Source organism: Nothoprocta perdicaria, unplaced genomic scaffold (genome assembly GCF_003342845.1).
Source record: "Nothoprocta perdicaria isolate Ctin4 unplaced genomic scaffold, notPer1 scaffold_64, whole genome shotgun sequence".
NCBI lineage: Eukaryota > Metazoa > Chordata > Aves > Tinamiformes > Tinamidae > Nothoprocta > Nothoprocta perdicaria.
In genome coordinates this window covers 2673251-2688299 of record NW_020455910.1, presented here as the reverse complement: position 1 = coordinate 2688299, position 15049 = coordinate 2673251, and the positions used below count along the sequence as shown (strand labels likewise).

Genomic DNA, 15049 nt, shown 5'->3' with positions numbered 1-15049 from the left:
GTTAGAAACTTAAGACCAGAAACCGTGGATTTTCATTCTATTTGCAGACAGACACCATATAAATAGCAGTTTTGCTCTTTTCCCATGCTTTTTTTTGGCATGGTCTCAGCAGCCATTAACTAACTAATAAACTGAACCAAAGATCAATGTTTTAAATCATCTGCCAGCTGTAATTCCAAACTGCTTCCATTTAATATAAGGGGCTGCCTTCCAGTTGTTCTCAAGAGAGGGGCTCCTAAGATCCCAGGGGATCTGAAAAGGATAAATTCGAGATCATTACCTGAACACTGTGATTTTAAGACCTAATCTCTTTCAATCTGCAACAACTGGACATACATGCCTGCTATCAATGCAGGAATTGCAGCCTTCAGAAAAATTAGGTTACCCCTAGCTAGCTTTGACGGTGAAGAGATACAAGGCTTCCAATTATTCCTGCCTTCTCTAGMGCTTCTGGCATTTGGTATAGCAAAATGCTAAACCTATAATTTGAGTGTTTTTTACTGCTAGTTTTAAAAAGTTAAGCCAGAAAATGAAAGAAATCTTGGACAGTAGGTGAAATTAAAAGAAAGGCCATAAAGTGAAAAGTAGTGTTAGCAAAAGACCCTACATTTTGAGCAATCGTATTTTTTACTAGATATTTTTTGATCATTACTATAGGAAAGCTAGTCCTAAAAGTGAAGAATAAAGCAGGCTGAAGATCAAAACTGGCTACCAGGCTGATGAGGAATCTGCATACCTACTTGTATAAGGTGGTGACTAGAATGTGTTATTCTAGCACCTCTGCTTGCAAGCAGCCACTAAGGATAAACATGAGTTTACATAGGTGCAATTCAGAACGCAAATCTGAGTTCAAAATTCAAAAATTCAAATATCAGAATTCAGAATATCAGAATTCAAAATCTGAACCTTGGAGTTAGTTATAAAAAGTCATCCTTTCTGTATCAAATCTGCAAAATTCTGCAAAATAAATCTTAAGAAAGATTAAAAAATAGCATACGAAAATTTACTGAGAATTCTTTATCACTGTTTTTGCTTCTGCATTTCATAGCAAAATGCTCCTTAGCCTCATCTGTTTGTTTCATTGTTCTCATTGACCTTGGCCACATCATTTTTCACTCTTTTCTCCTGAAATCTCAACGAACAGCTTTGCACTTGACTCTACATAAATTCCTCCTTCCCCTTCCTAAAATAAACAAAGTAAGCATGAGGGAACAAAAGGAGAATATTCAAAGAGGTTGTCATTTGCTATTCATACAAAGTTGCTTCCCTAACCATAAGTTGTTACAGCAGTAATATAATTATGTTAGGCCCTGAATAAACACACTGATTCTTGTGCTCAAAAACAAACAAAACTATAATTATTATGTAATAATTGAGATGAGAAAATGGAAGAAATATATACCTTTACATTTATCAAAACTACATGCTCATTATTTTTCATTAGACACTTTCTGTTTTGTATCTAGATATAGAGAAAAATGACAGCAACCCTAACAGGCTGATTTCTTAAAGGCATTGCATTATGGACAGTATTCAAAGAAAGACTTAAAGGAAATGATAGAGGTGACTTCTTTCATCACTTCTAGCTTTTCTTAACTTTTCATAAATTTCAGATTTTAAATCCTACTTCTGCTCAATGATGAACATCGTGTTTTTACCCAACTACTTCCCCAAAAAAATCATTTTTACTGCATTAAGTGTAAATGCACTGATTTATATAATTGTTCCACTCTACCTAATTTTTTAAGCAAGACATATATAATCAGATGGCACAGATGGTACCTCGGAAGTTCATATTAATCRATTCCAGATCTGCTGTGACTCATATTATTACATTACTTCAATCCACTGTGGCTTCCTCATGAATGAAAGAACGAACTTTAACAGCAAYATACCCCTCCATATTATCACGTAACATCCTGAAGTAACTCCAAAAAGCAACCAACTTCCTTCTTCACCTGAGTCAAGAAAAAACCTTTGGTATTTAAATTTTAAATCTAAAGAGCTCCTCAGTTTAGGCTTTCGCATGACAAAAAATATTARAGATGATGAATGCATTTTATTCCTTAGAAATATACTTTTTTAAAGAACACTAACCAAAAAGTAATTTTCTCCCTCTTCTCCTTCCCTTACATTTATACACTTTCAACCCTATTTTACAGTAAAACATTGAAAATCATGCAAGTTTCTGCAATGACTTATAGCTTTGTGATTTGTTGATAGGGATGGGTATACTTAGCCAGAAAAAGACGCAAATATCTGCAAGCAAAATATACTGTTTATGATACTGGCAGGTCAGAACTATAAATGCTAAGTCTAATTAATAACAAAAGAACATAGTTATTTCATAACATTTCCACATAAAATAAAGGATATTCTTAAATGAAACAGACTAATTTCAAAGACTTCTTTCTCTTATTCTTTCTCTTATTTTATTAAGAATTATAACATTGGATCACACATAATATTCAGGTAAAAGATTATCTGTCCTTAACCCTTCCTATCTCAAAATAGCAATTACACTCTACCAGAAGTGGATGAGATTCTAATCCCCGTTTCAGCAGACAACATCTTGAAATACTTCACGACTATCTGGAAATAAACATCAATGCAAAGGAAAAGAGAATWTGTTCAGTGTATTTCAGAAGGATTACTAAGAGTCTCAGCTGGATAGTCACTTCTGCTGGAAGATATCCTACTATACTACTTGCAGGCAGTACTCTCTGATTAAATTCCTAGAGAAATCCCAGGATGCCACATCATCTTGATTAGGAATAACAAAATTTAGCTTTAGCACTCAGAAGTGGCCAGAGAATATTCCTAAATTTACAAATTGTTTAAACTCCAGAAAAGAAAATGGCAACAACAACAAAATTCTATGAGAAAGTGATTTTGAACCCCGTGAATGTTTATGCACGAATCTTAGCTCTGAATGCCTTGCATACGTGCCAGAATTTCAGCAGTGTGAAGAGCCTGACTGAGATGAAGGGGATTACTCAGTGCCTRAAGTCTGACAAAATTCTGGACTAAAATATAATACATCAAGACAAATTGCTGATATTCTATTGAAAACACGTCTCTCTCATCTAGTCTTGCAAAACACGTTATCTGAAATAATCTAGACTCCAAGTAGTAACAAAAAACAAATCTGAGATGAAAATTAAACATTCCACRTTTTCAAATTAAAAACCTGATGATTTCTAATGAAAGAAATTGTATTTTTCCAAGAAAATATTTGCTTACATCAGAAAGTGCTAGTGTTGCATGTTATTGAGAGAGGCAGAATGGCCAGATTCAATGAAAAAGTGGCCCTACCTGTTACGGTCTTTGTTTTGACAGGGCTGCTGGCGTACTCAGAGGCTTGATTCGACGGCTGCCTTGCCAAGGGGGCACTTCCAACTGATGCTTCATCCTCTTTTTTTCGAGGTACTGACACGCCAAGAGGAACAGCTCCTACGGACTGCGGGAGAAAGAAGTGCCTCGTGACAAACTGAAAACCAAAGCAAACCTACACATGAAGGAATTATTACAACACTGTGAGCAGCATGTGCTTCTGTCAGAATTTCTAGAGATAATTTGAGACTGTGATTAGAGCATGTACATTACAAAAATAACTTTTTACAGCTTCTTTGCTAAACAGCTGCAACACGATATTGAGATTTGAGCTTACAGKTTTTTTTTATTTTGGCTTCTGATAGTCTGAAGGAAATTACAAAAAAAAAAAAGGGAAATGGAATTTATCAACTGAAAACACCATGTTTGTTAAACAAACAAAATGCATATGAATAWATCTGGAGGATCTAGATGCCTAGTGGAAAATAAGGAACATCAGACAGATACGAAGAATCCAGGGTTTTACAGAGAAATTTATTAATCTTAATTCAGCTTAGAAAAAAAAAGTGTTTTTCATGCATTGCTATATTTGTGTTTCATTTTTGAGAGAAAAAGAAATGCGTAGCCAGATTGTGACCATTTCTAACTTTATATTATATTTTTCTCCTAAGCATCTCTGAAGCACTCAAACTATTTAAACCACGACACCATTCAACCAATGTAAAAGCATTAAAAACTAGCCCAAAGGACTGCATCCTTGTTTTAAAAACTAGAAAACAGAGGAAAGCGTTAATTCCCATTAAGCAAAAAGCATTCAGCTGTGCATGTCCAAAAATCTATTGGTTTTATTGTTACTTTCTTATTAACACAAGTTAGAAAAGACAGAATCTTTAGGAAAAAAAAATAGCCTGCTGCAGAGCTGCTGGTGACTTTTTGCTGCAGCATTAGCTGACATGGAACTGCAGATGTATGTCAGCTGACAGCAGTTCTAGCCTTCTAACAGACAGCATTTCTAGTGCTGATTTTGCACAGGGTTATCTTTTAAGGATGACAAAATTTCTTCTGAAGATCAGACATTAGGGTGACATATATGAACACATTTTTGTGTGATTGAATTTTGTTCCTATTGGAGTGAAAATGTAATCCATATAGCTGGGTAATGAGAAACCTCACACATTGCGTTCGGAATCTCTGTGGGAAACGAATTTGTGCGAGGCAGGCAATGAGCTCGCTGATGCTCTCCAATGGAAAGCAGATTACTGAAGCAAACAGTGCACACACCCCAAGCCCCCAAACAAACAACATATATTTCACAAAGGATGACTTCCAAAAGGCTTCACCATCTTCCACTACAAAAATAAATTTAACTACGAAGGATGCTCATCTATTTAATCCTCTTTCAGTGAAATCAATTCACTTGTATATACAACAATATACAAAATAAAGGCGAAATATAACAGATATAACAGGCCAATAACAGATAAAACTCTAATTTCTCCTCTTTGAATGCACAGTCATCAGCTTTGWCTCCAGAAGTCCTAAAAAGATATTTTGCAAGAGAGTAACATGTCCCTCTGCTGTCCTCTAGCAATAATAGATAAATCCCAGCAGCTTTAAAAAGACAAGTTTGATGGCATAAAACTACCTCCCTAGGTGTGTACAGAGAGACTGAAGTAAAGGTTTTAAAATTTTGGTCATTATGCCACTTGTTTTCAAAATCTAGCAGTTTATCTGATACAACTTTTCATACAGCAAAGCCATCTGCAGTTTTACCCCCAGAGCAACTGCTGACCCATGAGATGGCATTTTTAGATGYGACACGACAAGAATATGACTTGCCAAACTGAAGGAAGAGTTTCWGTCAAGTTAAGAGGTAATACAGGACAGTAAAAAAGATGTTAAGATAGAAAATATTGTCTGAAGAAACAATATCTACTTCAGAATCACTGAAGAAATGGAGCAGAAACATATAATAATAAGTTACACCATTAGTCATATAGAGAAAAACATCAAGGCTATCACAGCCAAGCGAAGCTGGAAAAAATTATGACTAAATATTGAGTGCTTGAGTGCTGATCTGGACAATGAAACAGCTGTTTCATCTTTGCTCACTGAAATCAAGCCTGCTGTTGCTGTTGATGACGCCCAGTACAATCTTGTCAGGTTTTTGGCAAAAGACTTCTGGTTCAAAGAATGCACAAGATGAAAGATCAATGTTGAACTGGATGGAAAAGGATCATCAAGATCTGGGTTCTGGCCACAAACTGATGAGGAAACTGTGGCTTGGGAAATAGCAGATGACAAGAGCACCACAGCTGTATGAGAAAATGAATCTGATGGGAAAAGAGACATCGCAGTCAAGCGTTATCGTAAGCAKTTATCACAACAATCAAAAAAGCTGCAGATAAGCAATATGCACTAAAGCTTAAAACACCTTACTGGTCTGAGAGCCTTATGGCTATTAACTGKTAGTGTTACAAAGAAGGTAAACAAGGAACACTTAATGAAACAGCTAGGGAAGGACAGCAACTTTTGGAAGAGGTCATTTTATACTGAGGAGTACTGTAAAGAAAGGGAGGCTTCTCTGTCGGTCAAAAAAGGATTTTACTGGAAAATACTAAGGATTCCTCCTCCTAAGGAAATACTAAAGATTTCCTACTAAGGAAAATACTAAGGGTTTCTCCAAAAAGGATTTTACTGGAAAATACTAAGCAACTTATATAGGAATAATCAGTAATATATGAGTTACTATCAGCTCTGCCATTAATGGTTAAAGTACAACTGTTCYAAGTGACAAAAACATGAACAAACATCACCCAAAGTGAGAGATGCCTGGTAGTCACCTCACTGATAAGGCAGGAAAGGCAAATGAACATTTCAAGATAGGAAATCTTGAAGGATAAAGTAATAAGGATAAAGCCTTATTACTACAGGAGAAAAAAAAACGACACACTAGATTGTGAAATGTTGAACTCAGTTCTGAAGCCATCTTTGCCATCTTTAAAACTAAGCCCAAAGCAGCCACCTTCTAGCAGGGCTGCTGCCTGCACATGGACTGATTTCTGCACAGGCGTTTGCCTCAACTGCAAGCAGCAAATACACAATCAAAAAAAATATATATATATAAAGAGAGAAAGAAGACAGGGAAAGAAAAGAGTTGAAGGAAATAACTGGAAGGAAGTTATAATAAGTGGAAGGAAATAATTTTCCACAATGCAGATATTGATGAAAAGACGGGAGAAATTCTGGAATCATCCAGACTATATTACATACGATATATGATATGATATACCTTACATATTAAAACCTGATGAATATGGAAAATGTCTCATCCACAGTCATTCCCAGATACAACTAGCAGTGCTCTGTGTTTTTAGGTTTATTCCATTACTGAAATACTTATCAAATTAGATAATAACACATGTGCATACAGAGCAACCACAGAAAATGACAGAAATACACATTCACACACATATAAATACACAAACATCAGGTGCAAGAACACAGTTTTGTCAGCATTAGTCTTCAATGAAATAATAAACTAAAGGTGAAATAATTAATGTGAGTAAAATACTGACAACTAGTGCTAGGCTCTCGACTCTTGGGCTTTTGAGAAAAACATGATTACATGCATACATTTCTATTTTCACTGGAAGCAGTATCATGTACCTGATTCCCTCACATCAACATATGCCACATGCGATTTCTTGCCAAAGAAATCAACTTCTTTAAATAATTATCTATGGAATGCTAAATGAGGGTTTTAATAAAAGAGTAAATATTTGACAAAAATAATGCTGGTTCACAAAAATGTAGAAAGCCTCATTTGACCTTTTCTCCAAAAAAANTTTTTTTTTTTTTTTTTTTTTTTTTTTTTTTTTTTTTTTTTTGCTTTTTGATGAGAAGGCAGTAAATTCACTTGCAGTAAAAATCATATGGACAGGAATTCTCTCTATATATACAGTTTAAACCTCCTTGCGTTCAATCTAAATTGTGTTCAATCTGTCAGTTTAAATTTTGTTTAAAATCTAGCACTGATTCATCAGTGATCAAACAGAAGATATCCTTTGAATTTTCTTCTCCTACTTCATGGAGAAGCAGATTTCTTCCCCTATCAGTTACTAAACAAAAAATGGTGGTAACAAAAGCATTATTTCAGCATATTTCAGAAAAGTATCACAAATTCACGGAAACAAAAAATGTGATGATTTTTAATACCCAAATAATGTAAAATATGTCTTTTTTATGGGGAACAGATGGCTGGAGTGCAGTGTGTTGTGGTACATGCTAACTTTCCTTCTGAGCAGTCACAAGGACTGCATACAAAGCACAGTAATTCTGTTTTTGTCTGCCTTATTCTGGATGCATTGCTCCTCAAAACGTAGGGCTGAAAAGCACAGAAAACCCACGATGGGGTATATTTTCAAAGCCAGTGGTGGCCTTTTCTGATGAAAYTTGATGAGAATCATGCAGGCAAAAGATCACGACTTTTTTTTTCAAAGTTTACCCCAATGTGTCAAATATAATAATAACCTTAAGAAACACTGACATCCTTAAGCCTTAGTCTTTCCATTTCTTCAGMGTCATGAAGTATTTTAGTACACCAGCCATCAGTACATAAAATTCACCATCGAGCAAATTTTCCAGGCTGTCTTTTCCCTATTCTGTAAGTTTGGATTGAAAGGAGAGCAAACCAGGAAAAGTCTTTTTCTTTAAACTGACAATGAACCCATTAACCATGAGCATTACCAGATTCCAGTGCAGATCCTACAACAGAGAGTTACTCTTTTTAAGCCCTTTACAAAAGTAGCAAGTTCTGGTTGTTTCTTTTTTAAACTTACACTAGGGCATGTGTATCCTAAGAGGCSTGATGTTCAGAACGTGCGAATTAAACCACATTTCTAAGGGATCTCATGCCAAGAGTCAAAATTAGAGCATTTTAAAGATCAGTTTTTAACTTGAAGCTACTATCACTTATGTAGTAAATGCTCCAATGCTCTGCTCCAAAMCTTTCAGCTATGAAGGGGCAAACTTGCCACCAAAATGGCCAAGTGACCTGCCAATTGTGTAGAATACACAAGAATTTAAACTCAGATGAATTATTTTCCTTTGTCTTTTCCTGACATAGCAGTATATAATACACTGAGGATCTGGAAAGATCATCAGCTGATGATGAGCTGGAAATACTCTCATGATAACAAATGTCTTTTTCTTGCATCATCCTGTCTCTGCTACCAATTATTTTTTTTTCCTTTTTCTCATACTAAATGATTGCATTCTCTCTGTGTTCATACGTTTTTCAATGCTGTTAGATAATGAAAATAATTTAAAAGTTTAAAAATTTAAAAGTTTTGAAAAACACATATGAATGCTATGCAATCTGACTGAACCCAACTTCCTGTGGTCACTTCAGCCTAGAACTGAAAAGGAGCAGGAGGGAGACAGAGAGGAGCCCTCTGAAATATTTTGGGGCCTATGGGAGTATGCACTGATTTCAAGCCAGCAAACCCCTGGGCTCCTTATTACTGCACTTATTATCTATACACAACATTTATTATGGACCAAGATCTCGTACAAGTTACTGTATTAAAAAAATGTATTTTACTGCTTTCATACAAGAAAACTAAGAGATCACTTCAAGCTCTGTTCCAAGGGACATTTTAATTCCATTCCTGACTAATACAATCCTAAGGAACCTCTTCTTTGCCATACCAACTTTTAAATGAACAAGCTGCACATTCTACATCACAGCTCGACAACAGACCTTCCTAAAAGAAGCTTTCAGAAAATACACTTTTCTTTATTAATATTGCCAAAATCACTTATGTAAAATTAAAAGGAAAAATAAAAAGCTGGAAAGAACACATGAGAACAAGCACATCAAAAGCACGTAAGAGTTTTGGGGGGGTATACATGAGTTTGCTCTTTCATTTTGGCTGAGTTACATTTCACATTCAAGATGCGCTGCTCTTCAATGTTACTAATGCAGGAATAGCCACTAGGATGACACTGGCCACGTTCAGCATCACCAGTTAGAGCAGGACGATGGACACGTCCATCAATTTTACACAACGCCTACAGCTCTGCAAAGAAACTTGACAACGGGACCATATATCACTAGCAGGGAAACTCAAAAGCAGTAGGCAGATGTATTCAAACACTGACAGCCACAGCATTTTTGACTGCAGGGTTCTCACTGTTCCCACTCCTCACAAAGAGCAGTGGAAAATTTACAGCGGAATGTTAAAATTTAGAATGGATAGAGAAAAATATCCTATATTTACATCTGCCTTTACCCCCGAGCATGACCAGATAGTCACAACAAGAACCACATAAATTATTTCTAAAATATGTAGCAGCAGCCACATTTCAGCATGCATGGTCACTTTATAACCAAAAGGAAAAGCACTGCAGTGCCACTCACTGAGAGCATCTGGCTCCAAATAGCCCACTGCAATTCAAATATTAAGCAGAAGCCTTAAGAAAAGACTGGTCTTGTTTCCAAATTTGTCTTCATTTGTTCATGTTATTTTCAAGTAAATGTGAGTAAAAATGATGGATGTAACTTGCACACCCTAGAGAAACATAACTTACGTAGAAGGCTATTAAATGCATTTTCTATTCTAACTTTTCTCAAGACAAAAATTAAGCCCCTTCTCCCTCCAACAGTTATGCTACATAATGTAATTCCTAAAGATAAAAAATTCCATGTCAGCACAGTTAGAAATTTGCTTCCTAACAAGACTAGAAGGAGCAAAAAAATGAACGATAGCCTTATGATATAGAACTTAAAAATATCTCATTCTAGCCTGAGTATATTAATGACCTATTTATWTTCATTGATTATTGGCCCAAACTTGTCTCTTTATTTAAAAAGTTTCTTTCTCCTTCCGATGTTTAAGATTTTAAAAATTTGCTTGTATTACTAATCATATTTTCTAGATGCCATCAAAGAATCAATCCAGATGAATGGCTCACTGTATTGTACATTACATAAGCAACATTAAAGAATTTATAAACTAACTGTACCAAATGACCAACTCGGGAAAGGGACGGAAGARATTGTAAAAAAGTAAAATCTGCCCMAAATGAGTAATGGCCTCAACTATCATTCTAATTGTACAGCTACACCCTTCCAAAAAAACAAGGTATTAGAAGGCATAGGATACTAGCAAGGAACTAGCAATAGTCATAGAAAAGGGGTAGTGCTCACTGGGCAATTAATCCTCTTTGCTGCTACTTCTTTACTTCTGTGCTATCCCATTTCTGCTAAGTTATTTAGGTTATGACACTTTTCATGCTTGTACACTAAACTATGCCATCACAGGTACATTATATAGAAGTGTTTCTTTCAGTAAMGATACATATAAAATGTTGTAGCACTGCCAAACTGGCATTATATGTGTGAGAATCACAGAATATATAATATTCAAAGACACATAAATCGGAGGAAGGGAAGGTATGAAAAGACAGCAGGTATGAGAAGGACATACAGCTTTGGCTTTGCCCTGTAATGCAGTTGTAGTCCCAGATAAATTACTAACTCAATTTTGCTTACTGCTCTCATAACATTGTTATGAGATAAAACGGACACATGGAAGCAAACACATCAAAGACTGGATGTGTGGGATAACAGTATCTTAGGGGCATAAACCTAAGAGACAGTTTTGCACAGAGCATTCCCTCTGGGAGCACCCACCTGTGGGATGTGCCTTCCAGCCCGTTTCTGGGGCTGGTAGATGAGCCAAGTGTACACGACGGGATCCACGTTAATGGCCACTCCTTGTATGCGGCACAGAAGGACTGCACCTATGTACCATAAAAAGAAAGGAAAGTGTAAACCATCTTGTGCAGTAACTCCATGAATATTCATTGTTGCTGCATATACATCTTTTTATTTGGTGCAAGTCAGGCTGGATTTTTTTTTTCTTTTTGCATTGCACTTACACAGTTATTTATTTATATAAAATTCCTAGCAGGAGTAATAATTTCCACATAAACTTCAATAACTTCATGAAAGTGAGAAACCTGGCGGCACTGCCAATATTATTGAAACAAAATAAATAATGTACAGAATGCATACAACTTAATTTTGCTTGTTACATTTTTTTTTTGCCAAGAAAAATGTCTGTTTTCACAAAAATTGTGCATGTAACCAAATACACATCACACCTTTCCCTAGATTTTCAGCCAATGATAATATTACACAATAATTGAGTCAGATGACCCTTGACAAAGAGTAAAACATATTGCTTGACTCCTACTTCTCTTTAGGTTTGTGTTCTACCCAAAACAAACTGTTTTCCAGGTGAATGGGATGATGGCTCCTGGTAGATCAAGATTTACCCCAGATTGGGTAAAATAGGGTGCATTTTCTTTGAATTTCGCTAGGGTTGGCAGCCTCAGAGCTGAGAGCTCTTAACATTTTATGCAAACTTCATAATATCTCTTCCTTCTTTAAATCTCTTACTTTTGAAGTTTTAGGACTACAAGATTATGGAGAAAATCCTATGCAGGATTTCCGACAGAAAACACAGTTGTCAGCATCTTGTCAGCTTTGTAAGAACTATGAGTAGCCAATAGGAAATATATTGTTCTTATGGTCTAGGAATCTTTACGTACCTAAAGTCAATACACTAATATCTAATTTAGGAGGGACTTCCCTTTAAATTTGCATTAAAATCTGAGCAAAAATTAATGCAGTGAGATTTTTGTTTTGATACTCTGGATAAAGTATCTATTCTACAGTACTTCTATTACAAAACTTCAGAATTGAAAAGTAAAAGGATGAATGCAATATAAAGTTGGGAATTACACTGCAGATGGAAACAGTAATAGGCAGTTGTCTTCTCATTTAAAACTTCTTATTTTGCAATGAAATGAATTCAAAAGAAGAAATTCTGCTTAGGGGAAGGTCTTGCACAAAGTTCTAGAGAATTACAGTACTTTTATAATTCAAAGAATCCAGAGTTAGTTCCCAAAGCAATCTGCACTATGATATTTACTTTATAGTATGTAAATAAGCAGGCAGCAGCCTGAATTTAATAACGAATTTAAATAAAGTCAGAGTGCTTGTCACACTATTCAACACTTTCCAAAAAGCAGTGCCTCAAAACACACAATGCATCCTCCAAAACATACAATACAGGCCTCAAAACATACAATACATCATAAAAAAAATGTGAAAGCTAACACAAAAGGTTATGAATTCATTGAATATAAAAGAAAAGCACTTGAATTCAAATGACAGAAGCAGCCCCAAAGAGGAGAGGAGGGAAGCCTGAAGGACGTGACGGGGCGATGGCAAGCGAGAAGGACACGCAGATAAATCAGGCCTGGTGTCAGGCTGGAACACCCACTGCGAGGGACCCCAATGCCGAGACGGGTCCTTGTCATCTGATGGCTTTAAATGTCAGCACTAAACTTTAAAAATGAACCTGCAATTTAAGGCAAAGCTGATGTCAAGCATAGAGTGAAACCGCGATGCACCCCAGCGTGGAAGAGCGTCGTGCAGCAGGATCTGGAGGAGTCCAGMAAATGGAAGCAGAAGGTAACAGGAGATTGATATCGCATGTGTTGGGATCGTCAGCTTTTATAAAATGCTTGGCTGCCAAATAAGGGAATCCTGCATCTTTAAGAGATCCTGCCTGTTGTCAGCGATGCTTAATGAAAGGTTTAATGTATGTGTGATATGACAAGTGGGAGTCAGGGAGACCTCCCAAAGAGTGAGGAATAAAGTCAGCCTGCAGGCACAATCAACAAGAAATCCCACATTTGCAACAGAGTCTTGAAAAAGAAAAAAAAAAAGTTACTGTAGCACATGCAGCTAGTTACTCAATTTAGTTTCTCGCTTACTGAAAAAAAAAAAAGTTAAAATTAAGATGCTCAAAATAGTCATTGTGCTTTGAACTGAACTTTCTTTTGCAGTCACCACCAGGACTCTGTAAAATTCTCAAGTAAGCAGAGGAGAGAAAAATGGTTTCCAGTTGTTTGGTGTCATTGATAAGTTAAGTCTGCAAAAACAACCCCCGCCAGCGGTGCAAGAAGTGAGAGCAGGAATTAGGCTGTTGGCCTTTGAGTCTGGCTGCCAGGTAATTCCGGCCTCCTGCCAAGCAATCTGCAGACATACAATTCACAGAAAAATGTAACTACCTATATCAAGTTCTCTGTGCAAGTTCTGTCTTCAGAGCAAACAAGCAAACAGTCACAAGAAGATACTCTCAGTATTGGGCCCCTCTCCTTGAGGGCTCCAGTTTTCATGCTAAGAAGCAAGAATTCCCTTGGGTTTCAAAGAAGATCACAGCAGTATGAGAACCAAACTGTAAGTTGGCAGCACTCGTATGTTTAAGTAGAACAAAAACTAATTGCCATTTGTCTCTGTCAAGACACCTCATTCAGATTTCCTGGGTTTCATTAGGACTGTGGTGAACTTTCCTTTCTCCCCTCCCCTTTTCCTCTCTTAATTAACTTTATATTTCAGCAAAAGCCCCTCCCGTAGCTCCCATAGCAAACGAGGTTTCGTTTCCACATCTGCATTCTTGCCAGAGTATCGGCTACATCTTCTTAGCTAAGGTCTGAGAAACGGGGATCAAACCCAAGCCTGGTGATCCTTCGGCATTAGAAGACTCCCTCCAAGCCGTGGCCACCTGGCCGGGTGGCTCCTGTCCCACCAGCTGCAGGGACGGTGCTGGAGCTCTCCGAAGCCCCTTGGGACAAGGGCACTTCCCCTTCCGTGCCGGGACAAGGACACGTATCCCGAGAGGCTGGGCAGGAGCAGGGCCAGGAGCTGCGGCTCAGCCGCTGACATCCCCTTCATCAGGGTGCCAAGTTAGTAAGGGTGGGACAGCCGGCAAACAGGGAAGGCAGATGGGCAGGATGGTGAGGGAGGAGGGAGACCACTGAACTGCGGCCTTGGGAAGGAAAGGGAGGTGCAAGTGTTCAGAGAAAAGAGGCCTAAGGACCACCTATTCACAGGAGAGCAAACTTTGGTACCAGTTGCACTGTTTCAGGCAAAAACATCTAGGTCAACAGTGACAGTGCAATCAGGGCTCCAGTTCCTGAAACCCCACAGCACGACGTGCTGGGGGGCACTGGAGGCAGACAAGCAGCCTCCATATCCATGAGCAGAAGGTGAATTTTTCTCTCTGCAGCCAGCAAGGAGCACCCTGGCACCTCTCAACGCGGCTCCGAGTGCATCCAGGCCCGTCTCTACAGCCACATCACTAAAATCTTGCAGGAAAACATTTTAGACATTCCTCTACAAAACAAACTTTTGAGTTAGAGCTAACACAGATTCTCTTGAGGAGGAAGGGATCACAAATACGAACAAACGGAATGACCTCCACAGAAATTAATTCTGACAAGTTTTGCTTACTTTTAGTAACTAAGTAACTAAAGAAAACATAATACCACTTGCTATACAAACTGCACCACAGCATTGACCTCCTGACTCCAAACGTAGCAGACCGTGTGAATGATAAGCAGGTGCTGATACAGGTCAAGTTAGCACCATGAATCTAGAATCCTGTAATTTTAAAGGGCAGGAGAAAGAAGAAATAATGTTCTCACTAAAATACAGGTTTTAAGGCCAGTTCGAGCACAGCACACTGCAAAAATGCAGCCCTGTGACACAGGGCACAACTGAAGAGCTCCGTGCACAGGTACTTAGCTCTCCCTGCYAGACTGACCTGCAGCAGCTGTGCTGGAAATCACTGAA

The 15049-nt window shown here is 37.5% G+C and overlaps 1 protein-coding gene across 1 annotated transcript in view; it reads right to left on the bottom strand.

Moving 5' to 3' along the window:
• VPS13B (vacuolar protein sorting 13 homolog B) overlaps positions 1-15049 on the bottom strand; it is a 399744-nt gene that overhangs the window by 219643 nt on the left and 165052 nt on the right. Inside the window, exons 19-20 of the mRNA XM_026049995.1 lie at positions 11033-11142; positions 3316-3460 (exon numbers count right to left, since the gene is read on the bottom strand). Of these exons, the coding sequence (XP_025905780.1) occupies positions 3316-3460; positions 11033-11142 (255 nt within the window). The remainder of the gene's footprint in view (positions 1-3315; positions 3461-11032; positions 11143-15049) is intronic.